We start from the raw sequence: 26,431 nt of genomic DNA, 5'->3' as shown, positions 1-26,431 counted from the left end.
GACTACCAATCCCCCAACGGGTGGTCGGGATACTTCCGCCACGGGTGTCCCCACCCCTGTCCCCACGTATCCCCCCGTTGGCGTGGCCGTTACACATATCTCACCCTGATTAATCAGTTATTGTGTGTGTGCTGGTGTCTAAGGCCTCGGGTCGATACCGATGTTTGTGTATCTCATAAAAAAAAGACCCAGCTTTATTAGTGTATTCTTCGCACGCGCGCTAGAAAAAGCTATATTCCTCTGGCGACCCATACGTTACTTTATAAAAAGAACAATTACACAGCTAAAGGGTCTTACTTTTTCATAAGAAACAAGCTACTATGACTACGTTATATCGAGAAGCTGTTAAAATACTACAGCCCCTAGGAGCAACAAACACAGCACTGCCCATACAAGGAGAACGCAACCCGTCAAAAGTCGTGCATTTTGTCGCGTACAGTTTTCATTGGTTAGACGATTTAGCACCTGCTGCCGTCGGAAGGTGAAAATTAATTCGGAAATTGTTTTCCTCCTTTCCCTAAAACGTTCAGCGTAAAGGTTCGTCGAATGAAATTTGTACACCACACTGCGTTAGCGTGTTCAAAGGTTAGCCGCGTTCTCCTTGCGTTTGTTGCTCTTAGACAGCACGGTCAACCACTGGGTAAATTTTACAAGTCAAAAAATAAAATCGAATCTGATCTTGTCCGCCAAAAATTGAACGTCCTTGGACAGTAGCCCAACCGACTCTTCTCAATCACTCTGGTATGAAACCATGATTATAAAATATGTTCTACCATTAAAGAAACACTTTATTGGAAACAATATTAAATTTTCAAGCCACCGTAAATCTTTAAAATAGTTAAGAATTAAAAAATATTTTAAGTCGCCTGCACTCCGGCATCAACGGGAAGATTAACACCATGGATTGTGGATGCGCGGTCACTCAACAGAAACACGATGGCTTCCGCGATGTTTTCTGGTCCTATTTTGGTAAAGTTTCCTTACAAACGGAACGGTGTTAAGGATTGAACCAAGAATTTACACCCCAGGAATGAAGGTTGTAGTTATTCTCTGGTTTCCAAAGACATGGTATAATTGACTCGCTAACACGCGGTTTATTTAATAAGTTTGAATAATAATAATTTAGGCTAAACCACCTTAGGCCCAAGTCAACTAGCGACTTTTAATGCCTTTAAATCAGGTGACCGGGTTACAACGCGTTGGAGGGTGGTGCCCACTTGGATTAATAATAGTAGTTCCTACCTGGATATATCACTTGAAAAAAAACCTGACAAGCAAATGGCTTCTGCAACAGCAGCGCCGCAGTTAACGGAGAATTTCCGAAACTCCCGTAACACGTAGCCTTCTACAAGGCAGAACCCGTAACATACACTTATCAAATGCACGCGGAACGCTAGAGTGATATATCCAGGTAGGAACTACTATTATTTATCCAAGGTGGCAAGCCCTTCATGCCACGCGAGCCAACAGCTCCCAACACTAACTATTACCGTTAACGTCGGCAAGTTTTTATGGTAAAGGAAAACCCCTTTCACCAGTGGGGAGAGAACTTGCAAACTTCACGCGGAAGGAGTTGTTCCGAGTGTCCACCCAGTGCCACAAGCTGGGATCGAAACACTTCGCCACCCAACGTATTGTTTTTCTTTACTGGAAGTTCCCGCGTAAACCCATTCCTGGACGGTGGACATTCTTTAGTTCGAATAAACGCAATTCGTACCAACGAATTTTTTTAAGGAATGACGTTGCATGAATGTTGAGGTGGCCGTCTGATCGTCGACCAAATAACCCGCCACCATTTGTCCCATTGACGTGGTCGGAATTAACGTCGGAGAAACGGTATTCACTCGAATCTGAAGAAAATGGTCATTAAAAACGATACACCTGAGTTTTGGACATGGCTGGCAAATCGCCTAACCTGATGGGGTCCCAGTTCCACGGCCAACATTTGGGTAATCATAAGTACCGCAGCCTTGGAGACACTATACGCCATTAGTCCTGGTGCTGGCATTTTACCGGCCACGCTGGCAAGATTCACAATGGCACCGCTGGCACCCCTCTGTTTTATACCGTTACTGACGATCTGCGTTGAGAATTAAAAAAAAACCCATTCATCACTTTGATCAGAAGCGTATAATATTTCTAACGAGAGAAATATCCATATAGGCTACGGAAACGAAATATGTTCCTTCGTTGGTAGGTTCCAATGGCCGCGATATTCTCCATGCCCTATTAATCCGTGGCAGGGCCCCTAAGTTACGAGATTCTTTGGGCTCCTCATCCCTCAACATCACCCTCCCCCTTGTGATGCATGGGCCCCTGCTCTTGGTGGGCCCCTAGGCTTCCACCTTGTCAGCCTTATGGATATCGCGGCACTGGATATTCCTGCATCACGGCTCAATATTTAGTACCGTTAGTACTCTGCATAACGATCTTAAATGTAGAAATGAAACTACATAAGGATATTTATTAACTATATTTTAGTCTGTAACAGTGCCGGATTAAGGACTAGGCAACTAGGAAAAGCCTATGGGTCCCCACCAACGACAAAAAAATTGTGTGTATATGAATAAAAAAAGAGAATCATAAATATCTTATTATCTGCCCCGTTTTATTTGTAGCAGACGTCTAAGTTGACGTCTCTTAGTTTTTACCTCTCCGAGGGGACTTTGTACCCTAGGAGGGGTTATACAACCACCGTGTCTCTCTGTCTGTCCTTGGACGAAGAAACACAGGGACGTCTCGCGCGTAGCATCTACAGCGCTTTTTTTAGCGGCAGAACTTTGTTACGGCTGCCGTGAAAAGGGGGAAGAACAAGTTGGCAAGCCAAAATATACCTCTCCTCGGAAGAATGGTCCCTAGTGGTATTAATTTCTCGACACGACCCCCAAAGATATCTCCGCAATTCAGAGTTGTTTACGAAAAACGTATTCTCGGTTCAAACCCTGCCCGGTATAAAACTTTAATTTTAATTTTAATAATTGAGACGAAACAATCGAGTTTAATTTATTCAGAATATTATAAATTAAGTAGTTACAACAGCGAGTTCGACTTACTAAAACAATGCACAATTGAATTTAAACCTTTTTACAGTACATGTTTATCAGTTGAATATAATACTAAGCAAATTTTAATGAAAGAAATATCTACAGATGGTAATTGTATTTTTCTCGCTTATGAAATACTTGCCGCATCTTTAACGCTCATTTTATTTCAACGCTCGTAGACTTCCAGTTGACGTTGTGACCCATACCGCATGAAAAAGACCAATGCCGTTCAATTTCCAATATCATATAATGACTCGCACACCCAGGAAATCATTGACTGCGTTAGAAATCGTAGATATCCAAATATCCACACCAAATATATTTACAAGAAGCAAAAACCTTACCATCAACAAAGCACAGAGAGCCACTTGACTAACCGCCAGCTCTTAAAGCAATTAACGTTAAATTATCTCCTTTGAATTAACACAACTATATATAGGTCGTTAATAATACCCGTAAATAAATAACAAAAAAACTAACAAAGTGGACCACCCACAGGGTCTACCCTTTAACCCTCTTATCTCGGCTGACTGCGCTAAAACAAGATTTAACCTTTAAAAAAACCAGATTAGGCCTTCATAAATGCATTAATAAAAAAAGACTTTATTACCTATTATGCTTACGATGCGTGTCTTAATTTCAGTGAACCTAAGCAGCTATCGGTGGTTCTGTGGTAGAGCGCTCGACCGCCAAGCCGAATGGTCTGGGTTCGAAACCTGGGTGGCGCATTTGTTTTTAATCAATAGAGAAACGCTAAATTAGAATTTCTTCGATGCAATAATTTCAATTTCAATTCTATTTCAATTAAACCAAAATTTCGTACTCTATTAAATACGCTTCCGATAAAGCTGAAGGTCTAATTTTCAATAAGGCGTAACAAGTGTCGGTGGTTCTGTGGTAGAACGTCCGCCTGTCAAGCAGGAGGTCTCGGGTTCAAATCCCGCCCGATGCGATCTCAAATTGATACTAAGACGAATACCGTGTACAACTGGTGGAAACCCTGCCATTGGACATTGAGAGGTAGCATTACACTCAGAACTCGGTCCGTCCCAAAGTCATTAAGAAGAAGTTGGAGAGAAAACGCCCATATAAACCCAACAGACTCAACGTGCATAACCATCAGAACACAAACACAACAAATTCAACAATCACAACCTACGCATAAACATTACAAAAACGTAATACACCAAACCGTCACGACGGTGAGCGAAAAAACACCATCCAAACCAAACCGCAAATGCATCCGTTAACGCTCACCGTCACACGGTGGTTTTCCCAACCCTTCGAGAAACTGCACCGAAAATGCGAACGCGTTCGCAGGCCTGACAGACAGACCCACAGACAGACACGGTGGTTGTATAACCCCTCCTAGGGGACTTTGTCCCCTCGGAGAGGTAAAAAGGGGGAGAAGTGATACAGATAGCAATTAGGCGCCATCAGTGGGAGAGAGATAAAATACGCTCTTTTTTTAAGCGCGTGACCAAACACCATCTTCTAGTTTAAGCTAAAGGGTCAAAGTTTTGGAAGTTATTCAGCTGCAGTGACTAAATGTTTTTTTTAAATTAAAGTTCGTTAATATATCTACTATTCCATTATGATAACTAAAAAATGCGTTGTCAAAAAAATGTAAAAGTGATTCGCGGCATTATTAAAAAAAGTTACGTGAAAGAAATGAATTTGATGCCTAAGAGATCTCTGAAATAATGTTAAACTTGGATAAAATGGCTGAACCAAGCTGACTTTAATATTGAACGCGTATCCAAAAACACACGCAGGCTTGCATATCTGATAATAATTACATATTTTAAGCCATAAAGCAAATAAAAGCTTACCAGAACTTTCTTTATTGGAGCCATGCGTTAAACCTTCACAAACCTAGAGCAGACCGGCTCGGATTGGTCTAATAATGTGACCGTAAATAGCCAATAATTACTGACTCACTTTGGTTGCTAGCGACACCGCGCGAGATAATTAGGAAATAGGCAACCCGCAACAAAGCTTCGCCGCGAAATATTCGCCGTGAGACGTCCCTGTGTTTCTTCGTCCAAGGTCTGTCTGTGGGTGAGTGGGTCTGTCTGTCAGGCCTGCGTTCGCATTTTCGAGGCAAAGGGTAATCACTGCGTACGCAGTTTCTTAGAATCAGGGAAAAGGTTTTTCCAAAAGCGCCCTCATTTTGTCATTGGGTGTAGTATAATTTTTTAATCGGCCGGGATTCGAACCCGAGCCCTCTTGGACAACAGGTGGGCATTTTACCGCAGAACCACGGATGCAGTTACGCTAAACTCTTCCGAGGAGAGGTATATTTTGGCTTGCCATCTTGTTCAAAACAGTTGTAGTTTTAAAAACCACTGATTTACAATTAATAAACACTGATTGAAATAGCTCAAATTATGTCACTGTAAATCAGTGACTAGCCACTAAAAAAACCAGTAAAAATCCATAGGCCCCCCCAAAATCTGCCTACTTAGTGCCTAGGGCCCAACCTTCAGTAAATCCCGAGGGGCTAACCACTCTTAGAAAATCTGTACACCGGATTACGCTTAGATTACCACTGCCAAAGGCAGGGACTTAGAAGATTACGCGTAATCCCATTAGTACAGTCAAAGGTACGGCTCTGTACACCATTTACGCGGAGTGATCAGCCCCTCGGTAAATCCGGTACTGGTCCGTAATAAATTAATAGGCTGAGCAAGCTTAAGGCCTTAAGCCTAGGTGTCCGGGAGCATTTGCCAAACGTTAGGGGCCCCGAGAATCTCAGACGAGCCCAAATAATGGCCAAGCGTACAGGGTCCCGAATGGTTGTTAATCTGCCACTGTGTACATCCGCAACATATTTTGTGAGCCGGTGGAGTTACACTTTGATGGATACTTCTCGACGTAAAATGTAACAAGTAGCGAGACATTACTTGAGAAATATTAATGAGGGATTTAACGTTGACGTCCAGAACTCTTGAATATACAAACCAAAAACAATATTAACAATAGTTCCATTCAGTTTTGGAAATACGGATTCAGATGTTACCTGCTCAAACATTCCTCCGTCACATTTCCAACTTTTTCGAACGCGACGATTCCGGCGTTGTTTACCAGCAAGTCAATTGGACCTAGTCCTTCGATGACCTTTTTCACGCCATCCCAATCGGACACATCGGCCACGGCCGTTTCAATTTTAGGGTACTATCGTATTCAAGACGTTCGCGTTACAATTTGAAGCCCTTACAATTAAGCCTATAATATTGTTGTCCTTAAGCGTGTCTCTTTGGAAAATGTTACAAAGAGTTATTCACGGATAAAGAAAATGAAGAACCGTAGAAGACTAAATCAGACGCGAGTCTTATGGAGTATGGACACTAAATTGTAAATTTATGGTACGAAGATCATATTTACGTTGGTGATAATTTTATAGTTGACTGAAATTCACATTTTAAATTTAAATAGTTGTCCATCTGTCGGTTGCTTGTTTTAAAATATTTTTCTTGATACAATAACTGAGAATCTATCATCTATTTGCTATTTACGATTAAATTAATTAAATCTTTCAATTCAGCTTTAGCAAAGTTGCTATTTCTGTAACCAAGTATACTATTTTTTTACTATGTTCTTACTACAAAAGCAGTTGATAATGATAAATAAAGATATTTGATGTTATATATTTTAAATTATTTCCATTCAATCAGAAAGATGCGTATTAAAATTTCGGTTTACCCCCATTTCGCCCAAAATAGTTCTCCCAATTCCAATTTCTCCCAATCCCATTTCTCCCAATTCCCATTTCTCCCAATCATATTTGTCCCAATCCCATTTGTCCCAAAATAGTTATCCCAAATCCCATTTGTCCCAAAATAGTTATATCAAATCCCATTTGTCCCAAAATAGTTATCCCAAATCCCATTTGTCCCAAAATAGTTATCCCAAATCCCATTTGTCCCAAAATTACACTTGGTATAAACATTAATCTAAGTTTTATTTTAATATGCAAGTACATCAACTTTTGCCCATTTCATTTTACATTGAATCCCCAATTTATCCTACAATTAGGATATGCCTACTAACCTAATCTAACCTAACCTAACCTAACCTAACGCCAAGTCAATTCACATATTCACAAAACGGTAAACTTACTTTGTTTACCGATTCCGCGCAATTACCATATATTTGGAAAATAATGATTGGGAGAAAGGGGAATCCATATTTTTGGGAATATTGATCGTTGGGAGAAATGGGAATCAATTTTTTTGGGAAACTTGATCGTTGGGAAAAATGGGAATACATATTTTTGGGTTAAATGAACTCCGGTTCGGAGAAATGGAATTGGGACAAATGGGACACCATGTTTTTGGGAGAACTGATAACTTTGGGAGAAGGTAAAATTGGGATAAATGGGAACATACCAAAATTTCACAAAAATTGCTTAGTTTCCAAAAGTCGTCCTTCGAAACAATTTGTGAATGGCGTCCCGCGTTCAACGGTATAATAGCTCTCATACCCACGACTGAGGTCAGACTACTAGTACTTATTACACTCCGATATTCATGGTAGTGGATCTTTATGGTAGACGCGTACGTTCTCAATACTCTAAGTAATTTCAATTACAATGAAAATAAGGCCGTGCTAAGGGGTGCGGTCGCCTAAGGCAGCAAAATCACCCAGGACAGCCAAAGCCCTAAGTACGGTTACGAGTGAAAAGTGCAAACCTTGGATTTGAGATCGTCCAACGCGGCTGCGTCGATATCCAAAGCGACAACTGTGGCGTTGCATTGCGAGAGTTTCTCGGCTGTGACTCTACCAAGTCCTGCGGGGACGCAAACTTAGTTCTCGCTCGTAAAATACAACATTTTATACGTAAGAATATTTTACCATTGCCTGCTCCCGTTATTAAAGCCCTTTTTTCTTGAAAGTTGATATCCATCTTCTTCTGGTTAGCGGCAACCGTCAGGAAAGAAGACGAGCAGTCAAATAACGATCTTTGGGTGACGCGATAATTTTGAATTTAACGCGTGACTCCGAACATTTACCTAGAAATACTGCCAACGTTTTATGGAAACTTTGAAATTAAAACCGGTACATTATACCATACCTCTACTTGGAATGCTTATCCTGCCGTATTGCGTATGGTAACGTTGCCTACGTTATTTTCAATAGGCAACGCAACGATGGTAAGATAACTCAGACGGCTTTGGCGCCATTTACGAGATAAAAAATCCCCTCTCCGCGCGCTCCCCGTCACGTAGGTGTTTGAATCCCAGACCACAGCCGTGTGATTCGCCTCGAATCTAATGTTAATTTGCGTGTGTGAATAATCCCGCTAGGAGCGCTACGTACGACCAAAAACCTACTATCGCCAAAAGCGGGAAATACAAGTGAAATCGCGGAAAAATGTTTATTCTTCGGTTTTCCACTTTTCTTTTTAGAAAAAAACAAGGTTCAGTAAGTTAAACTATCTTTTCTCAATATATTTATGCATAATTCAAAGTTTAAAAAATATTATCTTTTAAATATTAAATAAAGAAAAAGAGACGGTTAGAGACGCGATTTTTACGCTAAGGCGCCATATTCGAACACAAAGGTTTTGAAGACTGTAGAGGCGTTTAGAGCGTTTTGATGTGTAAATAATGTATATCTCAAACGTTATAAAACTTTATTAATAATATATATATGTATAAGAAAAGCAAATTCACGAGTTTATAACCGTTCCTAGGAAGTATTTTCCGTATATCTAATTAGTTCCTGTCTATATTTATGTCCGCTTGAGTAATGGAGATTTTAAATTCGAAAAATAAAAAAACGTACTGGCACCTTGAAGGAACATTCTTTGTGTTGTCAGCTTTTGAAAAAATTTAATAAATGCTTTACCATAAAATATTTTTTTAATTTTAATTTAAGAAATACCAAATGCGATTTTTATCTGAAAACGGCGACGTGACACGCCGTTTAAAACGTAATCAGTAAGTAATATAAGCGCAATATAAATTTATGGGATAGTCCATAACATTTGATTATAGCACAGTACTTAACACGTATAACTAATAAGCTTGGAGGCATAATAATAATAATAATAATAAGCTATGTATATCACCTGCATTGCCATATTCCTGATGCTCTTTTAACAGCGATACAGGATAGTTTAAACCGTGTGGGAGTGTTGTAATTAGCCCTGCCACAGATAACCACTAGCGTCACTACACTAACTATTGCTTTAAAACCTCGGCAAGTTTTTATGGAAAGTGGAAACCGAACAACTCGGATGAAACCCACTTTTAAGACAAGGAGAGTAGAGACGTACCGACCCGGGTTCAGGGGGTACATTTTGAACCGGGCGCCAAGCTGTAGGGGCTCATGTAGGGGGCGCCAAAAAAACTCCAATCTTTAAAATATCAAAGCTATTTATATATTTTTTTATTTAGGGGGCACCATTTTGATTTTTTTTAACCGGGCGCCATATACCTTCGGTACGCCTCTGGGGAGAGAACTTGCAAACTCAACGCGGGAGTTGTTCCGAGTTTCCACCCAGTGCCACAAGCTCTTGCTGCGACCACTTCACTATCCTGCAACATACTTATTGTATGTTAAACAAGGTCTCATTGAAATGTTTTCTATTTAAATGGTATATATAGAGGGATGCTTAGGAGTTGTTATGTTACATATGGTGGCACCTATCACAGATTTAGTAGGAAATCTACCATTGAGTGGGAGTTTCGTCCAGAAGGACTCCGGACGAGATTTGTATCAAGGGCATTCCAGCGAAATTGTTGAGAAACGTGACGTCTAAATTTTCTCTTGTGCTAACATTTTTATTGATTAGACGCTTTGACAGACGACAAAACCCAAAAGAAAATCAAGCTCAACGCTCTTTCAACGCTTCAAGTTGAATTTGTTGAGCAGGACCGGACTGGCTAGGTCGGTTGGTCGGCGATCACCGAGGGCCAAATTGCTTATAATAAATTTTCCCTAAAGGTCCTTTAGACGCGTTTGACGTTTCAAATTAATGTGCACGTAGAATCTAGCACGTTCTAACAAGGACAGTAGATACAGGGACGAGAAAGTGTATTGGCAGCCTCTGTTGGAATATATCACCTAAAACGACCTAAACGCGAGGAGAGTTAGTTGTAAACACCAAAAATGGCGGTCACCAAATTTTAGCGGTTCTTAACGAGGCTTAAGTGTTCAAAACAAATGGGAATTTTTTATTTACGATCGTAGTTTTATTTTTAATTTAACATCAAAATGGTAAAAACTAACTACAATAATGCTGTCTTAACAATGGCCGCGGTTTGTTTACATCTAACTCCCCGTGAATATGAAGAAGTTTAAAATCGAATTTTCCCCCCTGCTTTCTCGTGCCTGTACTGTCCTTGGTTCTAAACGTTATTATTTTAATACAGCCTCTTACAAAACCATATTGATGATCCTCTGTTTTAAAAAATGTTTACAAATTTTCCGACGAAATTTTGTCTTGGAACCATATTATTGGACTAGATTTTAGCGGGGATTTTAGCTAGGCTCTGCCCCCACACTTCTTTCTCTGTGGCGGCTCGGGCCCCTCAGCTCCCACGGGATCACCGCCACTGCATGTAATGCAATTTTCATGGGCAAAATCATTTTTGAAATATCTCCATTGACAATAGGCGATAGCATAAATTGCAAGGTATACTGGGTAATATTACTTTCGGGAAATATTTGAGCCCCATCAAACGCTAGAAACCTTTAAAAATAGTCACGTGGATAATTATAAAATTGCTTCAAAGTTTACCGTTTTAATATTTATACTTTTTTTAATTTGTTAAACTTAATTTAACGACGACTCGGAAATTAGTATTATTATTGTGATAGTGATGTTAAGCCTCTGACTAGAAAATTGTAAAAAAATTAAAGACTTAAAACTAGAACACGTTTTTAACCTAGGCTTAGTGAAGCAGCCCCTACGTTTTAACTACGGCCAACCCCGATGATGGTCCGATCGCGAAAGCGTGTTATAGAAGTTGGCAGTGCTATGACCAATTTCCGGGTACATTTGAACAAGTTAGCTACGACCAAAACAATTTATGCTATCGCCCATTGCATTTAATTGGCGATAATCGAGAAAAGTTCTTCATGAAATGGGCAAAAAAGCTAAACACTAATTAAGAACACAAAACCAAGACGCGAAACTCGGACCAAATAGATCTTTGCACGGTACTGATGATCGCGAATCATTGGTTTTTGACTCGAAGATCTATTTGGTGCATGTTTCGCGTCTTTATTTGGTGCTCGAAGACCTATTGGTACGACTAAACTTTTTAATTACTTAAAATTTGTTTAGGATTTAGCTGTTTGCCCCCCTTTCATTTGGACTTTTCTACCTTTTCGAGTGTTTTAGCAGTTTTGCATTGCAGTCCATAGGTGGTCCTTATTAACTTAACTTTTTGACAATTGCGCGTAACGTCTTTAAGCAAGTGTCTTGTACTTCGGTGGAAATGTTAATCGATTATCTAGGTAGGATGGCTAGAGGGCAATGCAATTTGAAGAATAGGGTTCTTGCTTAATATGCGGTATTTTAATTGTTCAAGATATAAGTATTAAGTCAACTTACTTGTAAGTGAATGAGACGCGTGTACTCAAAGACAACTGAGATTACCGTTTATTTAATAATAATAATAATCATCTAGGCTAATAAACCAGGCACCACCTTAGGCCTAAGTCATCTAGCGACTTTTAATGCCTTTAATTCGGGTGGCCGGGTGACAATGCGTATGAGAAAAGGATAAACAAAAATTGCGATTATTTCTGTTATTCAGACAGTGGAGCCACCGTCGATTCTGAGTAAATGTCCATTTACCATTGAAGACTGATCGCTCAGGAGAAAAATGATTGCGTCGACAACTTCTGACGGTTCTGGAATTTAATGATAACCCTTGAGGTAAATGATCCAATCTATTATAAGGCAAAGGCCTACCGGCAAAACGCCTTAGTGGGATCTTGGCTTCCATTTCGGCACGTTTTTCAAGATCACCAAAGAAGACTTTGGCCATGTCCGTCCATACGGCAGTCGGGTTGACCGCGTTTACTCGGATCTGTAGCAAACTCGGTTCTTATTAAAGAAATCATATTCTGCAGTTAATGAGGGACGTCGTACCTGATTGGGTCCTAATTCGAGAGCCATTACTTTGGTCAGGGAATCAACGGCGGCTTTCGAAGCTCCGTAAGCGCCGTGGTCCTCTAAGCTGATGAGACTAGCCTGTGAAGAGACATTGACGATGGCGCCTCCAGTTCCCCTCTCCTTCATCCCTTTAACTACCACTTGCGACACGTTAACTATCGCCTTAACATTCACCTCGTAAAGTCTGGTACACGGAAGAGTCGAAACGTAAATTATAAAATTGCTAGGGTCATCATGACCTTGACGTACTGATCCATCTCTTCTTCGGAAATCTCTTGGAAAGGGTGACAAAGCGCGATTCCAGCGTTGTTGACCAACAGGTCAATAGGTCCTAAGCTTTCGACAATGGCTCGGGTCGCCGCCCAATCTCTGATGTCCACGCAAGCGGTGCGAATGCCTGGGATCTAACGGACACAGAGCGTTACGTCATCAGGAGCTTCTTGTTTACGCGAAACTATTTAAAATTTCTCACTTCATTTTTTAAACTTTCTAAATTGGCGCTGGTTAAACTGAGGGCAACGACATTGGCTCCCAAACTGGCTAATTTATGGCACAATTCTCTACCGATACCTGTCATTAAAATTTCAACGTTTAATTGGCTAGTCATAAAAAGAACGCAGCGACGCAATATTTTCGAGATTTAGTAGCGCAGAAAGGACGCATTTGTAATAGTTTAAATACTGTTTAGCTGAGATTTTATTATTAGCAAATTAGTGACTAAAATTAGCTTGTAAACGTACCTCTACCCGCTCCAGTTACCAACGCAAATTTCCCTTCGAATGAAGACTCCATTTCCGAAATTACTAACGACCAAAATGACCACGGCGAAAGCGCAAATAGTACATATTATAAGATAGACCAGAATTAGATTAGACCTAATCTAGACACAAATCTGTGAGATTGCGGGATTGTACGTACAAAAACTGATAGGCGTCAGACGGAAGGCCTTGGACACCACGTAAGAAGGAAACGTTGATGAAGCGATCGGAAAAAATTACTTTAGGGGCCCGGGTCAATAGTTTTTATCCAAAAATTGATATACTTAAAACTTAAGCCAGAAAATGGACAGCTCTAAATCATTATTACTACATTTAAAAAAGCGTTATTTCTAATATATGCCTTCAGAAAAATAATTGTGTACATGGCTAGATCATTAAGCCTTTCTTAGCCACATGCACATGCATTACTGAGGTATTGGTATTCTCGGGTATTTTAGGCTATTTAGCGTAACTGAAGATAATTTGGTAATACAGGGTACACGACAAGGCGATTTTCTGTTTAGACGAATCTATCGAAATCAATTTGATGCTTATTTCATCTTAATGTTACTTGCATCTTCAATTTCAAAATAAAAATTAGCGAGATTGGAATTTTTTATCCTCAATTTATTTCCGGGGGGGGGGGGGGGACTAATTACGATGAGGGAAAACTAATAGTGTCTGCTTTAGCCGCTACCAAAAGCGATCGACCAAAAGTAGCATAAGACACAAAAGTGTGTCAGAACAGTATAGTAGTTAACAAAAGTGGATATTAATACCAAAAGTATACTTTGTCACCCTTTCCTTGCTCCGTGTAACCTGAGAGATCCCTTCTCAGGGCCAAATTGCTTCCATCCCCCTTTGCGTAAGGTTACTATTGACGGTCATCGCACAGGAACATGCAAAAATAGGCTTTAAAATATAGAGCCGATAGATTTTGCTTCCTAGGATAATTAAAGAAAAACTAAATCGCCTTTAAATTTAAATTCGTACTGAATCGGAGTTAATATATAAATTTAATCTTTAGGGAATTAAAAATATTTTTTTTTATTTACGATTTTCTTTAAAAAAAACTATTCGCCGATATATTGGTCGCGTGTCTAACTTTTCAAAAATAATTTTTTTGTCGGTTACTGTAAGTAGGATTTCGATTCGCGAAATTAATTTATATTAATAAAATGCCGCGGAAGAAAAGTTCGGATTGCAAAAATCAGCAAACTCAATGTAACACTTTCATAGTTTTTAAAGATTTGCATGATGTAGGACTACAAACTTTTGAAACTAGGGCAGTCATAACTCATAACGTCAAATAGCCAAGGCTTACATAAAGTTTTAATATCCACTTTTGTAGATAATGAGAGTTTGTCGCAAAGTAAAACAGGGAAACGAAGGGGGGGGGGGGGGTCAGAAATATACGTCATCAAAATCGAGGTATTCCAGGCTCCAGCCAAAGAATATAAAGCCCCAGGAATGGAAGGATTGATATTCCATAATCGATGAGTATTTTCCAATTACTTATTCGAGGTCGAATACTCGAACTCGACCTCAAAAAATGCTGATTAATCGATGATGTTCGAGTACTCGCACAGCCCTAATGGCGATCTAAAGGGGGCGTAGCGGTAGTTTAGGATGTCTGCGGATCCAATGCCACCTAGGAGCAACAAACACAACACCCCACACAAGGAGAACGCAACCCGTCAAAAGTCGTGGATTTTCTCGCGTACGTTTTTCATTGGCTGCCGTCGGAAGGGGAAAATTCGGAAATTGTCTCCCCCCTCGCCCGTAAAACGTTCATCGTAAAGGCTCGTGACGCTCATCCAATGAAATTCGTACACAACCCTTCGTTAGCGTGTTTAAAGGCTAGCTGCGTTCTCCTTGTGTTTGTTGCTCCTAGATGGCACTGTGCCGCGAAAAGCCTCGAGAAACGGCCGGAGCTTAAACTACGTTGAGTGTAAGATGTTCTTTTCAAATTCATTGACTTGCTGCCGTCACTAAGAAGACGCCCCCAAGAAGCAAAATGGACACTCACTCAGGAATTTCCAGAAAATTAATTTAAGAAAACCAGATTAGCTCTCACCCTGACGACATAAAATGTGGGTTGGCGAAGTAGATAGCACTCTCGTCTCGCAGCGAGTGGAGCCGGTTCGATCCCAGTTTGTGGCACTGGGTTAAAACTCGGAACCACTCCTTCCACGTTGAGTTTGTAAGTTATCTCCCGGCTGGTTAAAGGAGTTTCCTCCCGAGCTCTTTGGTTTCCTTTTTCCTTAAAAACTTGCCGAGGTTAACGGTAATAGTGAGTGTAGACAGCTGTTGGCCCGCGTGGCTTGAAGGGCTTGCCACCACCCTCCTACGCGTTGTAACCCGGCACCCGATAATTGCCTAGGGGGTTTCTTGGGTATTAGCATAGCTTATATTATTAGCAAACTGGTCTAGTTTCGCGTAAAATAACGTATTTTGATGGCCTAAAAAAAGAGCTAAGTAACTTCTGTTCGTCTTCTTTAATTCTAAGTGTATACATATATACAATGATAATTTATTTTTGTTATTACGCAGGAAATAATACAATTAGAAGTTTCATTTAAACCAAGGAATTTAAATGAAACTTCTAATTGTATACATATATAGTTTCTGATCAACCACCTCAATGGTGTGCAAGCATATCGTTGAATAAAAATATATAAGTTCGTGCAAAAGTAGCATAAGACCCAAAAGTGTGTCAGCTGCACCTTCGCGCCTATTAACATTTCTAGTGAGACCTAGTCACACTATAGACTACATAATCTACTAGTTGGAATAGTATTAGCAACTTTATAATTAATCTTTAGTCTGGCGCGATTTTCTCTCTTAGGTTTTAAAACGCCTCACTCGGCGGCGCTGGAGTACCTCGATTTTGATGACGTATTTTCCGACCCCCGCATCATTTCCCTTTTTTTCTTCGCAACAAACTACTATACCGTTCTGACACACTCTTGGGTCTTATGCTACTTTTGGTTTTTGGTAATAATCAAACTTAGGTTACATTGGTGGGCGGTACTTCCGCACGTAATCGGCGATCGGAATATAATACTCTTCAGTCTCTTCCCCTGAATGGGCGGTCTTTCCATCCTTACCCAAGGGCCAAGTGAGTAGTAAAAGAAAATGGGCAATGATCAGGGCAATGGATAAGGTATCGCCATCTACCGACTCGTGATATATTGGCGATTACAAGCGTAAGATTTATTACCACCGCCTCGAAAGATTACCATCCCTACACTTTCGAAGCGAAGACACCCAAATAAATATAGACTGAAAATTACACCCTTAATAACCTTAAAATCGCATAAAATGGAAATTATTAACTTAAGGGGGAAGTCAGCAATAACTCTAGAAATAAAACGTTCTTACGACACTCCCTAATTCTACAATAATTAAGATATTAAACCTTAACTAGTCAATGATTTAAGATTTTTATTCGAATTTCTTTTTAATATTCAATTTTAAATATTTTACAAACTATAGTATTTGTAAACTAGCGGCCTTGAAAAAATCGTAACTAGTGCACCGATTTTTAAAGTTAAAACTGCTCTTTATCGGTTGAAAATGGCACTGCTAGCCCAAGTAACTAATTTTATATTCAATTAAAACCGTATTTTTGAGAAGTTAGCCTAACTGACGCGCGAAGTCGCTACGGTCTTGGTGAGCGACTTTCTTATAAAATAGCGGAATACGCTTTGTCGATTTCCAACGAAAATGACGCGCAGCGCCTCTCGTGGTGAGATCACGCGTAACTTGGTTAAAAGTTTTTACCGACCCCCATTGAAATTAATGTAAAGTTGGTGATAATTAAACGTTAATTAACCTACCAAATGGTATACGAAATATTCCACTGACAATTTTTCCCGTTTATATGAACTTCAATGTAATATACAATCGTCTTGAAAAATCCTTTATTGCTTTATAACGTTCAAAAATAATATTTTTAACGCGCCATATAGATAATCGAACATCTGCTCGTTTAGGTAAAGTTTGCGTTGTCAACGCGCGTATTAGAAAGAAAAATGAGATTTTAGAAAGTAGGTTGTAATTCGGAACGATATTAATACTTTTCGCGAATTTTGTCATCAGTGAATTATAAATATGACTTGAAATAAGTTTCAAGGTTTACTTAAAGCTAGTTTCATAACTTTTCAGCCATTGGTTTGTTCACAATGTATCTTTAAAGTAGACGAAAATTTGAAGGCGGTGACTCTTGCAAAGCCTTAAGCCTCAGTTTAATCTACCGCGTATTTTGAAACTCAAAAACCCGAGTACTATCTTTAAATGATGGCGAACGCTAATTGTAATACGGAACAAATAACGAAATACGTGGGATTTTTGGCATTAAATGGACTTAGAACGTATTTCGTTATTTGTTTCTTATAACAAGGAGCGTTCGGGTTTTTCCGTTTGAAAATACGCGGCAGATTAAACCGAGGTTTAGTACTGGGCAAGATTCACTGCCTTTCATTTGCTTTCTAATACGCGGGTTTACAACGAAAACTTTACCTAGACGAGCAGGGAAAAATATTAATTTTGAATGTTATAAAGCGATAAACGATTTTTCAAGACGATTGTATATTACATTTAAGTTCATATAAACGGGAAAAATTGTCAGTGGAATATTTATTATGTCATTTGGTAGGTTAATTAACGTTTAATTATCGCCAACTTTACATTAATTTCAATGGGGGCGGGTAAAACCTTTTAACCAAGTTACGCGAGAGCTCGCCCCTAGAGGCGCTCCGCGTCAATCGCTCGTACTCTATAGACGCTAGCATAAACTCTATTTATGTGCTATTCAACTTGTTAAAATGTTCGTCTTGATATTTTAGCGTAAATGGGCTCGAGTGATTTCGCGCGTGCTCCCTGAAATATAAAAAAAAAACGCGCGAGCCTTTTACGCTAAAATATTAAAGAGCGCGTGGAACATTTTAACAAGTTGAACAAGACATGAAGAATTTATGCTAGCGCCTATTCAAATGTAACGCGCTAATATTTCAGCGCGAGTACGTTTTTTAAATGCGCGCGTGCTGCTCTCAACTTTGACAGTACAATGAGTTTAACTAAATCACGTGAAATTTAATTTAAAATATTTTTCTGACAACACCAACAAGAGACGTGTTTCAGCGCCATCTCTTATTTTTTCCCAGAAACACAAAACCACTTACTTCCGCCTTAAAACCCTAAAAATAAATTCCCGAAAAGAATACTTTTCCATCTTATGATCAGCATTACAACTACCCTGTCCCTTAACATAATTAGAGCAAAAAACATAAACAACCTAAGAGTAGCTTTACTACTAAGAAAAAACTATTAGAACGCTATATCAATCACTCTGTCCATTATCAAAATAAGAGCTTTTAACAATAACAAACTATATTATGATAATTATTTTTGATCGCGCAGAAACGTACAATGCTGCCTCAATCACCCTGTCCATTAGAAATAATATTTCAATTACCCTGTACATTAGGAATATATTTCAATTACATTGTACATTCGGAATAATATTTCAATTACCCTGTACATTAGGAATATATTTCAATTACATTGTACATTCGGAATAATATTTCAATGACCCTGTACATTATCTTAAGTTAATTAATAAGTGGACTTTAAACGATAACAGTAATTTTTACTGAAGGGGTAATTACTCGAAAAAAATATACTGATCAATTTTTCTGTGATTGTCAGTGATTTCTTAAAATATTTCAGTAATTTCCAGTGATTTTATTAAGTAATTTATCGTGATTGCCAACGATTTGTACCAGGGCCGTCTTAAGGCATGGGCTAAATGGGCTACAGCCCAGGGCCCCCAGCCAGTTTTGGCTAGGGATAAGGTTTTAGTTGGTTAAATATTATTTATGCTCATTTAATGCTATGTATCTTTTAGTTACGTCTAAAGTAATTTGACTCATCGCGTATCATACTGTACCTACAATTTCTAAAACCTAACAGCGAGTCACTGTCAGTAAAAATCTTATTTTCAGTAGTAGGCCTATGTTATACTTTTGAAATTAAAAGTTTTGGTTTGATAATTGTGTAGTTGAAATTAGACAGCGGACATACAAAGGCTGACCGTTGGGGATCGCAAGGGTCTTAAGAAATAATTTAGCCCAGGGCCCCAAAAGGTCTTAAGACGGGCCTGATTTGTACATCTGATTACTAAAGTGACTACCTCCTCGATTTTTACCAAAAGCAGCGCTTTATTAACTAACGAACACTATCACAATCACACTGTCACTTAACATAATTAGCGCACTAAGAAATAACATCCTAAGAATAACTTCACCACAAAGAAAAATCCATTACAACGCTTGCTCTATCAAAAGAAACAAGTGTCGCTTACCGTACATTATTAATAAAAACCATCATCTGTTATATAAAATAAGCATATGTAACATAATTATGTTACATATGATATAAGCAAAAGTAAGTCCGCTTCTGTTACAGAAACGCTAGCCTAGTATTTTACTTCACGCTCGGTTTTGTTTGGACCTCGTTTAAAGATTTTAATTAGGTGATTAGTTTAATACAGTGAATAAAAATGCCACTTAATTAAGCAACCTTTGCCGCCGATTGCAGTTTTAAACGCCCCGAAAGTTCAATCTACGCAGTGGAATTTTTATTTGAGGGATGAATTTGAAATGAGAGCAAAGGCTTCAGTCAGTAAACAAACCCGAACCGAAAATTTAGGTGTTATGTTTCCATCCTCTGTTGTATTTTAAGCATAGTTTATCTAGTATTTGCTAAAGACTTCCATCCATCAACAACGACTCGCAAATAGCTTTATAGGTTACATCCAGTTCGAAAAAATCATCTTCATAATTCCCCAACAATGCTTCAATACTTAACCCTTGGCTAGTAATTTTTTATGAATCCAATTAATATGTTCCTTTTCTGGCTTAGAATTGAATGTCAATTACTAATTAAAAACCACGAAAAAAGTCTAATTTTAATGTCATTTAAAATTCTTACCTTTTTAAGTTTTAATCCGTTTCAACATTCGTTTTCTTGTAATATACTCCGCATGACATAAATTTGTGGCTAGCGCGATATCACGTCATATTAGGCAGGCTTACTAAAAGCACTGATTTAAGTTACATGTGTATCTATTTTAAAAAGTCGTATTATTGTTTTTAAAATGTCGTATTTTAGGTTCAATCATATGATCTCAAATTAATGCGTTATTTGATGCTATCATCAATAAAAATATTTTAAACTAGTCAAAGACAATGTAAGTCGTGAAAAAATTGTGATCGGCCAAAATCACGTAACTCAAGTGATAATTAACTCCTATTTTAATTCTGACGGGTAAAGCAAAATGTTGACTTGGTTTTTCTCTCCTGGGGGCGATAAAGCAGAATCGTATTTGGATAGTTCTGAAAAGTACTTAAAATAGGCCCTACCCTAGGCTTCAGCCTAGTCAGCCTTATGGATAATGCGACACTGATAACTGTTGGAGAGCTATGTACAATTCGACGGCGGCATCGGCTACAGTGTACTTGAAACTCATACATACCCGACCCTTAGAGATTCCACGTAAAAATTGAGCCATTGGGAGTCAAGACAAAGGACAAAGAGCTTGCTAAGTCCAGAATCGTGACGACCGCTAAAAAGAGAGGTACATTACATCCTAGTTACATCGTAGATAACCTATTGTGGCTCAAATACGGAAGTACGAAGCCAATCAAGAAAATCAGAGCTATTGAAGAAAACAAAAGCGCATGAACTATTTATTTAATGAAACCAAAAATAAATGAAAGTAAAATTCTGGTATTTAGACTGTGGCTCCGCCGTCGATTCTGAGTAAATGTCCGTTTACCATTGAAGACTGATCACTCAGGAGAAAAGTGATGGCGTCGACCACTTCTGATGGTTCTGGAATTTAATGATAACCCTTGAGGTGAATTAAACATTCAAATCTATTTAAGGGAAAGACCTACCAGCAAAACGTCTCAGCGGGATTTTGGCGATCATTTCGGCCTCTTTAGCAGGGTCGCTCCATCCGACCTTGGCCATATCCGTCCATGTGACAGTCGGGTTGACCGCGTTCACTCTGATCTGTTTCGAGTATATCGTGAAACTCGCTAGTTATTAAAAAAATATTAAGGTTAATGAGGGATGTCGTACCTTACTGGGTCCTAATTCGAGAGCCATTAATTTGGTCAGGGAATCAATGGCGGCTTTCGAAGCTCCGTAAGCCGCGTGGTCCTCTAGGCTGAGGAGACTAGCCTGGGATGAGACATTGACGATGGCTCCTCCTGTTCCCCTCTCCTTCATCCCTTTAACTACCACTTGCGACACGTTAACTAACGCCTTGACATTCACCGCGTAATGTCTGATATACGGAATAGTCGAACCGTAAGTTATAAAAGTGCTAGGGTCATCATGACCTTGACGTACTTATCCATCTCTTCTTCGGTAACCTCTTCGAAAGGGTTACATATCGCGATTCCAGCGTTGTTGACCAATAGGTCAATAGGTCCTAAACTTTCGACAGTGGCTCGAGTCGCTGCCCAATCACTGATGTCCACGCAAGCGGTGCGAATGCCTGGGATCTAACGGACATAGAGCATTACACCCCCAGGAGCTTCTTGTTTATACCATAAGTCTATAATATTGTTCTATAAGTAGTAACGAAGTGACGTCATCACAAGCAGAAAATATCCCCCTAGTGGGGCGCTGTGAAAGGCTACGTGACACGGGAGCAAGCGGACGCAAAATGGCGACGAAGCCCGTAATGCAGTCGGTCTTGTGAATAGCTACATGTACCAGTAAAACTTTTGTACGTAAAGAATAGGAAATGTCACACTTATGTAAAATATTATACACTTATGTTTAGACGAAAATATTTAAAATTTCTCACTTCATTTTTTAAACTTTCTAAATTGGCGCTGGTTAAACTGAGGGCAACGACATTGGCTCCCAAACTGGCCAATTTATGGCATAATTCTCTACCGATACCTATTGGAAGTATTTTACTTATATCATCGAGAAATAACCTGGGGGTTATTTGCCATGTTTATATCAAGAATAAATTTATTTAATGATGACATATTAAGCTTTGCTCCCAATTCCCCTCATGCTCGAAAAGTAACCAAATAAAATTAGTTCGTTATCTCATTGGTTCCCTAAAACCACCGTCTTTCAACGCCATAAAAGCGAACGCCAATGACGCTTTTACTTCCTCCGGTCATGCCAACGAGAATTTGCATATTTACGGTTTTATCAATACTAATTTCGCCGATATTTTATTCCAGGATTGCCACACTTTTTTCAGATTCGAATTCCCTGACTTTTCCAGGTTTTCCCTAGCCATTTCTGGAGACTTTCCCTGACTTATTGTATTCCAAAATACTACAATTATTAACCAATAATTTAGTAAAGAGTTCCTAACTTCCTATTTGCAACCATTTTATAGGTTTTCCCTGACTTATTTTATGCCAAAATTTGTGAATTAGTAAAGATTTCACATTTGGAACCATTTTCCAGGTATTTCACTAATTTAGTGGCTTTGCCTGTTTTATTTTATGCCAAAATGTAGCAATTTTTAGGAACTATTTGCAACCAAAATTAAATTCCCTTAGTTTTAAGACTAATTTCAAAATTACCGGACTTTTCCAGGAATTCCACGTAACGTGGCAACCCTGTTATTCTTAAGCAGGACTGGTGAATGGTAAAATCTCGTTTGGATACGTACCTCTGCCTGCTCCAGTTACCAACACAAATTTCCCCTTGAATGAGGACTCCATTTTCGAAATTACAAACAACAATCGTTGAAAAAAAGGTACAGATGAGAATGAAGGTAGACAAATCGTTTCAACCTTTGATAGATGTTATCTAAAGATAAAAGTGTAAGACTGCACTTGTCACGTTGACAGAGTTAAAGAAACCATAGATAAATGGTTGTTTTTTTCAATTAAACATTCTCAAAAAAGAGCTTTCTACTTTCCGCGCTAGGGGTAATTATAATAGCCAAATATAGTTGTGATTTCTCAGAATATGCAATTTTTCTTCATATAAAATTATGATAATATAAGGTAATTAATGCAAGTTGAAAGATTCCCAAATTAGTCCAAGCAGGACAGACAATCCCCCGAAAAAAAAACCCAATATTATTAAATTTTTGTCTTCTTGATGGCCATACTATGGCGGGCCACGGTGTCCGGCATGACTACTCACCACCATCTTGTAAAATGGCTATACTCAGTTGCAGGTTAAGAAAGGCCAAATATCTAGTACATTTGGCTGAAAGATACTAGCACGACTTTCCGGTAAAGGTTCCTGCGCGTGTTATATTAATCCATTTTAGAAATTAATCAATACATATTTTATGTGGATTATTGTTTTTAAGCTTCATTATAGCGTATATTTAGTATTATGCTCTTAAACAATCGTAAATCGCACAAGATAATCTCGGCATTACCCGTTCTATACTTACCCTGGACTCGCCAAAAACTTGTTGAGGTTAACGGCAATAGTTAGTGTAGGGAGCTGTTGGCTCGAACGCGTGGCATGCAGGGCTTGCCACCACCCTCCTACGCATTGTAACCCGGCCACCTGAATTAATGGCTTCAAAAGTCGCATGATGACTTATTCCTAAGGTGGTGCCTTGGGTATTAGCCTAGCTGATTATTATTATTATTAATTTTTTAGGTATGCCTCACGTGTAGTACTAAAAATAAATTATTACATCTGTTGTTAAATCTAATCTATGTTGATTAATTAATAACTTTGAAATACAACGCAATAGACGGTATTTTCCAAAATTATATAACCCGCGCAGGTATCCCCGTCGCCGATTTACGGAAATTAGTGATAGTATCTTTCCACCAAATGTACTAGATATTTTACCTTTCTTAACCTACAACTGGGTATACATATTAACCAATTTTGCCAAATATCTTAAAAACCATTAATTGTGAATTCGTTACAATAATGTACTTATATTTATGTCCACCTAATTACCTGCAAGATGATAGATATTATTTACGATTGCTATAACTAGTAACATAAGCACGCCACAATGGCTTTCTTCAAAATTGCCGCGTTCATTCTAAAAGTCAATTAACAGCGACACTATCGGCAAAAACGAGAAGTTCGTTAATCCACCTCGAACGCCCTACTTCATACTTCCTTTAAGATATTCATCAAAACGAATTGATTTGGCGGACATTTTTTTCAAAGATAGTGGTGAATGCTTACGCTGGACACCAGGGCACACCAGTATATGATCACCAGAAAGCTAAATTACCTGAAATTTTCAAATATTTCATAAACTTACTATGCTACAATATTAAATGTAATGCCTGGAACAAAAGTTTATAATTATATTCAATAAGTGTGTCATTTAGTAGAAATAAATACTGATAGAAATTGTGGAGTTACATAAAATTGACCACATACCCAAAACCATAAACACCTCCAGCAAGAAAAATACCCAACCCTAAAACAAATTATCATACATTCACTGCTCACTAGGAAGACAACGCAAAACAAACTTATTAGGCCTTATTAAACTATTGAGTCCACCAAAAATGTGTGATGGTCTTTAAAGAAATGGCTCCCAGTAAAAGTTTACAACACCAAAGATATGAAACTGACACACTGATGTGTAATATAATTATAAACTAACACTGAAATATTGGAATTAAAACGTTAAAGTCCACATTCTACACTGGTTGGATTAAGGCAACACTTTTTTGACTTTTCAAAATTGTCATTTATTTTTTAACATTATATTATTAAAAAATTAAATATTTTAAATTATAAACAATAAGAATTAATTTTATATTATTGCTTTTATATATTTTATCAGGTGGGTTTATAGAGGATTACTTAAAATTATAGTATTTAACTACTTTTCCAAACTAAACATTATTCTATTCTAATTGGCCATTCATGATTTATTTTTATTCATTAAAAGATTTTTAACAATACAAAAAGTGCACATTATAATATTTTCACACATGCAATAAAATTTATGAATCAGTAACATTAATAAAAAATAAGCACTCATATCAAGAACGTGTAAGGCAATATATCTTTAGCAAAATCCGTTTGCCAAAGGCATTATGTGGCAGCTTAAACCATATTTACATTTACTTCAAGTTGAAGTCTTACATCCAACACCATGAAACAAATTGTTAAAAGGGCAGGAAGACGTATTCTTGATTCCCATGCCAGTGAGAACAAGAATATTAAGACATTCGAGAACCTCTTGAAGAATATGTGAGATATCACAGACATTTTGATAGAATTACGTACAGAAAAGTCAATCTGTAAAATTTGCAACTCTTATTCTTAGGAGACAGATTGCCAAATTGTATACACGTTTTCAAGTCTACTAATAATGAAGTAAGATATGTCAGTTATAGGGTCACTAACAAGACAATATTAAAGAAAGAAGCCCATGGCAGCTTAATTTAATAGAAAATCATTAATATTTTAAGTTTATACAGCAACCAACCCTTTTGAGAGAAAAGGAAAAAAAACTTACGTATCTGTAGTCTTGAGCTGGTGAAGAAATTTTAGTATGAATCAAAACTCCATAGGTAATGAAAATATTCCCTTGATTACTGTTTTACTTTACATAAGCCTTGGCATGACAGCGGGAATTATTATCTTAAATCTCAATTTCCTGCAGGAAAAAATTATAAAACGGTTTTAGTCAACTTTTATTTGTAGCTGTTAAAACTTCACGTAGTTTATTCATAATATGAAACTTGACAAAATAATTTAAGGCAAAAACAAAATTAAACGCACCTTCACATAAGCACCAAACACGACGAATGATTATGGTGTTGCCAATGTTTGAAAGTTGAAATTCTCATTGCTGGATAGTAAATTTCCCACAAATTCCCACACCCCTATTTAGCCCCGCCCCCAACGAAAACTCAACGGAAAACATGCCATAATTTTCAAAATTTTTGAAAAATTTACTTTTTAAAATTAAATTTTATTGAAATTAAAATGTTTAAACATTTTGGTTGTTCGGCCTATGCATTGATTGATTGTAGTATTCGGAGGCACCTCCTTTATATTATTTATAAAAACCAAGATTCACGAAAATACACTGCTGAAGATAATTTCGGGCTTTCTATTGATAGCCAAATTAAAAAAAAACATATTATAAATACCCGCAGACATGAAAATTCCCACAAAATCAACGTTTTTGAAAAAAATTACCTTTTTCCCACAGAGCCAAAATCATAGAAATCTTTTACTCCTACCTAGAATGCTACAGTCTACGGGAGAACCTGACGCCAAGTCATTTTGTAGCAACGACTAATGATTATATAGTCTTTGCTTAAGCTTCAGCCAATCAGCGGCCATTCATTGACTACGGCAAGCCGCTGGCGCCATAACATGGCGGTTAAAAATAGTAGAAGCTCAGACGATTTTTACAGGATCCATCCGATCCAAGCTCGCAGAATTCCCATAGGTTTTTGCTGGAATTTTTCACATGAACC

General features: G+C 38.2%; 3 protein-coding genes across 5 annotated transcripts; all 3 read right to left on the bottom strand.

The window, feature by feature from the left end:
* Positions 1 to 767: 767 nt before the first annotated feature.
* Positions 768 to 8,394, bottom strand: LOC149932018 (carbonyl reductase [NADPH] 2-like). Of its 2 annotated transcripts, none has more exons than XM_090155603.1 (8): positions 8,122 to 8,394; positions 7,902 to 8,068; positions 7,739 to 7,836; positions 6,067 to 6,221; positions 5,951 to 5,993; positions 1,916 to 2,080; positions 1,718 to 1,850; positions 768 to 961 (listed from the first exon to the last, which is right to left on the bottom strand). In XM_090155603.1, exons 2-8 carry the CDS (start codon positions 7,951 to 7,953, stop codon positions 858 to 860), a joined length of 750 nt encoding a protein of 249 aa, XP_090011729.1. In that variant the 5' UTR covers positions 7,954 to 8,068; positions 8,122 to 8,394; the 3' UTR covers positions 768 to 857. The 2 variants fall into 2 exon arrangements, with proteins under 2 accessions (XP_090011729.1, XP_090011728.1); XM_090155602.1 differs by having other exon boundaries at positions 7,902 to 8,059.
* Positions 8,395 to 11,638: 3,244 nt separating this feature from the next.
* LOC149932017 (L-xylulose reductase-like) lies at positions 11,639 to 13,280 on the bottom strand. Its single transcript, XM_090156286.1, has 6 exons — positions 12,921 to 13,280; positions 12,653 to 12,750; positions 12,430 to 12,584; positions 12,157 to 12,364; positions 11,977 to 12,094; positions 11,639 to 11,915 (listed from the first exon to the last, which is right to left on the bottom strand). Exons 1-6 carry the CDS (start codon positions 12,970 to 12,972, stop codon positions 11,815 to 11,817), a joined length of 732 nt encoding a protein of 243 aa, XP_090012412.1. The 5' UTR covers positions 12,973 to 13,280; the 3' UTR covers positions 11,639 to 11,814.
* Positions 13,281 to 20,664: 7,384 nt separating this feature from the next.
* Positions 20,665 to 25,758, bottom strand: LOC149932016 (L-xylulose reductase-like). 2 transcript variants are annotated; one of them, XM_090156284.1, is made up of 8 exons: positions 25,725 to 25,758; positions 25,459 to 25,599; positions 22,660 to 22,799; positions 21,826 to 21,923; positions 21,363 to 21,517; positions 21,090 to 21,297; positions 20,903 to 21,020; positions 20,665 to 20,837 (listed from the first exon to the last, which is right to left on the bottom strand). In XM_090156284.1, the coding sequence occupies exons 3-8, from the start codon at positions 22,709 to 22,711 to the stop codon at positions 20,737 to 20,739; spliced, it is 732 nt and encodes a 243-aa protein (XP_090012410.1). In that variant the 5' UTR covers positions 22,712 to 22,799; positions 25,459 to 25,599; positions 25,725 to 25,758; the 3' UTR covers positions 20,665 to 20,736. The 2 variants fall into 2 exon arrangements, with proteins under 2 accessions (XP_090012410.1, XP_090012411.1); XM_090156285.1 differs by lacking the exon at positions 25,725 to 25,758 and having other exon boundaries at positions 25,459 to 25,673.
* Positions 25,759 to 26,431: the final 673 nt, after the last annotated feature.

This window comes from Leiobunum rupestre, chromosome 8 (genome assembly GCF_980474605.1).
Source record: "Leiobunum rupestre chromosome 8, qqLeiRupe1.1.hap1, whole genome shotgun sequence".
Taxonomy (NCBI): domain Eukaryota; kingdom Metazoa; phylum Arthropoda; class Arachnida; order Opiliones; family Sclerosomatidae; genus Leiobunum; species Leiobunum rupestre.
This window is presented reverse-complemented; position numbering and strand designations above follow the sequence as displayed.

Bases quoted from the DNA above. Each gene is read 5' to 3' on its own strand.
- LOC149932017 (XM_090156286.1), bottom strand. From the start codon at position 12,972: ATGGAGTCTTCATTCGAAGGGAAATTTGCGTTGGTAACTGGAGCGGGT. The intron at 12,095-12,156 runs GTACGACGTCCC...AGTTTGCTACAG, and splicing joins TCGAATTAGGACCCAATCAG to ATCCGAGTAAACGCGGTCAA. The intron at 11,916-11,976 runs GTAGGCCTTTGC...ATTAAATTCCAG, and splicing joins CCCACTAAGGCGTTTTGCCG to AACCGTCAGAAGTTGTCGAC.
- LOC149932018 (XM_090155603.1), bottom strand. From the start codon at position 7,953: ATGGATATCAACTTTCAAGAAAAAAGGGCTTTAATAACGGGAGCAGGC. The intron at 2,081-5,950 runs GTAATGTCTCGC...TTCTCAACGCAG, and splicing joins CCCTCATTAATATTTCTCAA to ATCGTCAGTAACGGTATAAA. The intron at 962-1,717 runs GTACGAATTGCG...TTACCAAAATAG, and splicing joins TTCCTTAAAAAAATTCGTTG to GACCAGAAAACATCGCGGAA.
- LOC149932016 (XM_090156284.1), bottom strand. From the start codon at position 22,711: ATGGAGTCCTCATTCAAGGGGAAATTTGTGTTGGTAACTGGAGCAGGC. The intron at 21,021-21,089 runs GTACGACATCCC...TACTCGAAACAG, and splicing joins TCGAATTAGGACCCAGTAAG to ATCAGAGTGAACGCGGTCAA. The intron at 20,838-20,902 runs GTAGGTCTTTCC...ATTAAATTCCAG, and splicing joins CCCGCTGAGACGTTTTGCTG to AACCATCAGAAGTGGTCGAC.